Consider the following 5,536-nt stretch of genomic DNA (forward strand, 5'->3'; position numbering starts at 1 on the left):
TTCCCAACTTCTTCAAGTAAATCTTGAATTCTACTCTCTTTATGAACTACTTCAGAAAACAATTTGTCTTTTTCTGATGTTATTTTATAGAGCTCTTCAGATTTGTCATTTATCTACGGAAAAGAAATAAAATTTAGCTATGTTAGCAATATAAGATCCACTACAGCAGTTATCAGGAAAAGAAAAGCTTTATCTGCAAAAAAGAAAAAAGACATTGAAATTAAGCACAGATTTGACTGAGGAAAGGTAATATTTTTATTGTCACATCTTTATAACCATATATTATCCTGCTTAACTTTACCATCAAAGTTTTGTTTGGGTTCTAGTAAGGATTGAGTGGAGAAGAAACACTTAATTAGGATGTCTTTATTTCCTTATCTATCATTCTAAAGTGTTTTCTAACTTTATGGTGTTTCAGGCATCTTATGGTTTTTCTTAGAATTTGACTTATTATTTTCTTTCTAAAGGCTTTGAATGCAGCTCAGATTTCCAAAAACTTAATCCATGAATAATTTAAATTTTAAATAACTTAAATTTAAACTATTATTTAAGTAATTAATTTAAACCAACAATATCCAGCTTATAAATAGTTTAATCATTGTGAAAGATAAAGGAGAAGGAAGTGGGAAAAAGAGAGGAGAGCCAAAGTTGAGACAAAGGAGAGGGAGCGAGACAGTAGAGCTCTTGTAACCACAGGCTCAGGGTAGGAGGCAGGTCTGTGTAACTCAGCTTTTAGATCCATAACTATGTGTTGGGCTAAAAAACAGCATGTACTTTAAAGAGTTTTTAGGATGACTAAATAACGTTGCTAAAGTTGTTTAGCATGATGCTCACCATGTAGTAAGTACTCAAATTCTTGTCCTTTTTATTTCTTTCAGAAAGGCAGAAAAAGGAAAGGCTGGCAGAAGGTTTCCGGAATTGCTCACTAGGCTGCAATATTTACGTCAACCTCTAAAACTTCATCAATGCCACCCTCTTTACCTCCTTACTCTCCTTTATTCAACATAGTGATATGACCACAGCAACAGCACCAAAAAAGATAAAGACTAAGGGTGGGCCATCAATCTCTGTTGAAAAGCACTACATCTGAGGACTATAGAAATGGCCCCTACATGGATCTCATTACTAAGTATACTGTTACATATTCTTTGAAAATGTTCCTAACAAGCAGGGTCAAATGTTTACAGTCTCTTCACTGTTACTTTAAAACAAACTATGGCAAAATATTTAAGGCAATATTGCAAGGGTTTTTATTTCAAAGTAAGAGTTATTTGCTTAAAAACATATTTACCTCTTTCCTTAGCATTTCTACTTCTGAGGGTAAAGATTTCAACTCTGAGAGCAAATTAACTTCTTTATGCAAACTTCATTTTCTTCAACTTCTTTATTCAGTTCTTTCTGGAGATCAGTAATCTTTCTTCCTGATTCCAAATTACAGAGCAAATCTAGGATATTTTTGGTAAATTAAACAGTTTGCAGTTATTGGGACAATTTAAATTACATACAAACTTAGATTACTTAATCAGATTATATAAAATTTATTAAAGAAAGAACCAGTGTTGGTCAACAGGTAATCCAATTGTTAAAAGTTCTTGAATCGCCTTTTTCAAGATCAGGTCCAATTCATTTGAAAAATAATTCTTAAACCTTTATAATTTGAAGTCCATGGAAACACTTATAAATACTGACACCAAATGATATTGAAATTTAATATTAGGCTACTTACAAACATCAGAGAACAATGGACTTTTAATCATTGGAATGGAGGTGCAAAATCCTTTAGGCAGTTGGATTTGCAAAGAGGTAAGTCTGAAATTATAAAATACCTTTTGGAACTTTTCCATCTATAAGGCAGGTGAGTTTTGCTATTTCATTAAAAGAAGATTGTAATTCTTTCTCCAGATCAACTTGCATTTTCTTCTTTGCCTCCAACTGCCTTTGATATAACTGAATATCATTTTCCATTTGCTTGCATGCACTTGCAAGTTCTTTCTATGAGAGAAACAATACAAATTCACAAAAATGTAGTGATCATTACAACTGCTTTATTATAAATATAACAAAAATCACTTACCATTTTCTCTTTCAGCTCCAGATTTTCACTCCTGAGACAGGCTGCTTCTCTCTTGGCATCGAGGGCTACAGCCTCAGCATCGAACAGAGTCTGTTTCATCTGTTTGAGGTCTTGAATGTTTTCCTATACACACAACAAAAAGGATTTCCTGAAAGCTAACTTTCTTAGAGTTGGAAAAGACTTTAGAGAACACACACACAGATGTCATTCCTAACAAATCAAAAATGGTGAAAATATGTTAATCACCAAATTTTTTTTAGGATAGATGAAAAGAAATGACATTTTCGAAAATAAAAATATTTTTAAAAATTCTGGTTATCTTTTTCCAAATTATAAAAGCACTATATAGAAGTACTGTAATTTAAGAAATCTGTTATTGTTTAAAAAATATTAACACAATTGTTGCTCAGCTAGCCTGTTAAAGTTTCCTACGTATTTTTCAATTATTCTCTCCAAAACATGACAGGTGAGCAATTAATAGTTAAAATTAAGAATATTAAATCACAAACTGAAAAAAAAAAGACAAACAATCCAAAAGAAAAAGAGAGAAAAGATACGAACAGGCAACTCACAGAAGAGAAAATATAACTGATAAATACATACAAAGATCCACTGTGTCATTTTTAAAGAGAAGTAGCATTTTAACATGACTTTAGCTGACATGAATTCAACCATATGTCCTTGGGAAAACATTAATGCATGAATGAATGAATGAATGAATAAAGAGAAAGAAATAAAGAACAACTTTTAAAAAGTGGGCAATTCTGCTTGCCACTCTGTCAGTAGACACTCGAAGATTATATGAAAGTACCTTTCTTCCCAGGGCCTCCAAACAGTAACAACACTTTTAAAAAGAATCATTTGTGATTAATAGAAGGTAACAAAAAGTACTCTGACAAGTTCAAATGAAAACAAAAGAACAACAGAAACTAAGATTAAAAAAATTCTAGCTAGTGGACAGCCCCGTGGCCAAGTGGTTAAGTTCACGAGCTCCACTTCAGTGGCCCGGGGTTTTGCTGGTTCGGACCCTGGGTGCGGACATGGCATCACTCATCAGGCCATGCTGAGGCAGCATCACACATGCCACAGACAGAAGGACCCACAACTAGAACATACAACTATGTACTGGGGGGCTTTGGGGAGAAGAAGAAGAAAAAAAAAATGATGACGACGATTGGCAACAGATGTGAGCTCAAGTGCCAATCTTTAAAAAAAGAAAAAAATTCTAGCTAGAAACTGTTGCCTTTTAAAAAAGGGTGTTAAAAACTAGAATCAAACAGATACTTTCTTGAAGTAATCAGGTGGATTGAAAGCAAATAAAAAAATTTAACAATTTCACCATGAGATTCAAATGTTACTTAATGCCAAGATCTGATATCTTGGCTGAGATCAACTACATACTTCTTCATGCATTTGTATAAAACAATTGAAAAAAATTAAAATGTTTTTTGAATTACTGGTTTTTAATGGAAGCTCACTCCTAACTTACTTACATTCACTCAAAGAATGATGTCCTCAACTCTCTGAGCGATTCTTTATCTGTAGAATGGCAATGATACCAACAGTCCCTTTCCCATAGGTTTACTGATAGGATTAAATAAAATACTAAATGTAAAACAACTACAACAACGCTCGGCACACAGTAGGCTCAACGTAAGCATTTGCTATGATGATGGTGATGGTACACTATAAATGCCAACATGATTACACAACAAAATAAACCTGATTTTTACCGATGAGTATGACAAGTCCATGTTCACATTTTCTGATTTTTGAGTGTCTATGTATTTCTGTAGCTTTTTAATCTGGTCTTCCTTTTCTCTAAGCAGCTCTACTTTTGAACTTAGTTCATTCTAAAAGAATCAAAGGAGAGTGAAACACAATTTAATTGGATCTAAATTCTAAGGGATTAAAAAGAATTTACATTTAATAGTTTAGACAGTAAAATTTAAAAGTTGATACTTAAAAAATATAATTCCTTCTCTTTTCTGAAATCATGTTCAATTACATATGATGTATATTTTATAGCTCTAGTCCCTTATCAACAGAAATATCAACATAAAAGCTCACCTCAAGATCTTGATTACACACTTCTGCATGCTTAACTAAATTCTTTAAGTTGGAAATTTCATGAATTAGTTGCATCTGTAAGAGCATCTGAACAGGCAACAGAGCAAACCAATAGTTAAACAGAGCAAAAAAAAAAAAAAAAAGACAGCATTCATTCACTGCTTCAGAATCACCTAACACAGTAAGAAGGGCTGAGAGATAACTGTTCAAGCTACTGCAGCAGAGCACCTCATTATTTAAAAATACAAAAACTCTCCCAAAAGACCAAACCCAACTAACCAAACGAAAAATCCCAAAACCCCACAAAACAAAGAAGAAAACCTCAGCATAACCCAAATAACAGTTACATCATCTGTTAATAAAGTTACAATAACATCAAAAGTACATTAGTAGGCATCACTTGGAGGAGATGAACTGTAATCAAACTTTTAAAAAACATTCTCTGAATAGATTTTTTTTTTGGGTAAGTTAAATGCATAAATGCATTTACCCCGTAAGATTTTTTCTTCCCATGAATTAGCCATTTAGCTTTACACTGGCGTGCTTGTTAATGCGTTGTGATCTGGAATGCAGGTTTGGATTAGGCTGGTTCCATGTGGTGCTCACCAAAGCTACAGAGGTATGCACAGCATTACCAACTATCTACCCTGTTGGTTTATTCCACAGGGAATATTGGAAAGATGATGTTATCGCTTTACATTGTCCAACTGTCTAAAAGTATAAAGAATACTTAAAGATATAAGTATTTCTATTAAAGTTTCCTTTCTATCAAAATAGCTATAGCATTAACTATCTCAGTACCATAAACTTTTGTGTTCAAAACAAGTAAACTACAATTTCCTAAGATAAACATATTTTTCCTTAGAATTATTTAATCTTAATAATCAGATGAGTCCTTAAAGAGTAAAAGCAAATTCTAGTAGAATGCAAGCGACTGGCTGTTTCCATCCTAAACTAGTTTCAGATTTCAGACTAGTGTTGACGTTCTTATTTTAGGGCAGTATCATCCAACAGAAATATAATGTGAGCCAAATTTGTAATTTAAAATTTACTAGTAGCCACATTAAAAAATAAAACAGGTAGAATTAATTTTAATAATACATTTTATTTAACCTAATATATCCAAAATATTGTCATTTCTTCATGTAATCAATATAAAAAAAAATGAAATATTTTACATTCTTTTTTCATACTGAAGTCAATTCAGACTGGCCCCAATTCAAGTGCCTAGCTGCCACATGTGGTGAGTGGCTGCCCAATTGTTTGGCAAAGTTTTAGACATTTGTATAGGTTGTAATTTAAACTGGCTTCATCTTTTACCTCTTCTTCTCTGTTTCTAACTTTCGTGCAAGAAAACTGCCTATTTCTAATTTTTGTGCAAGAAAAGCACAT

At 32.7% G+C, this 5,536-nt stretch overlaps 1 protein-coding gene across 1 annotated transcript; it reads right to left on the bottom strand.

The window, feature by feature from the left end:
- LOC124233677 (centromere-associated protein E-like) lies at positions 1 to 4,227 on the bottom strand. The gene is made up of 6 exons (XM_046650800.1): positions 4,145 to 4,227; positions 3,808 to 3,927; positions 2,075 to 2,197; positions 1,827 to 1,992; positions 1,292 to 1,445; positions 1 to 113 (listed from the first exon to the last, which is right to left on the bottom strand). Exons 1-5 carry the CDS (start codon positions 4,217 to 4,219, stop codon positions 1,330 to 1,332), a joined length of 600 nt encoding a protein of 199 aa, XP_046506756.1. The 5' UTR covers positions 4,220 to 4,227; the 3' UTR covers positions 1 to 113; positions 1,292 to 1,329.
- Positions 4,228 to 5,536: the final 1,309 nt, after the last annotated feature.

The sequence above is a fragment of the Equus quagga genome, unplaced genomic scaffold, assembly GCF_021613505.1.
Source record: "Equus quagga isolate Etosha38 unplaced genomic scaffold, UCLA_HA_Equagga_1.0 209021_RagTag, whole genome shotgun sequence".
Taxonomy (NCBI): Eukaryota; Metazoa; Chordata; class Mammalia; order Perissodactyla; family Equidae; genus Equus; species Equus quagga.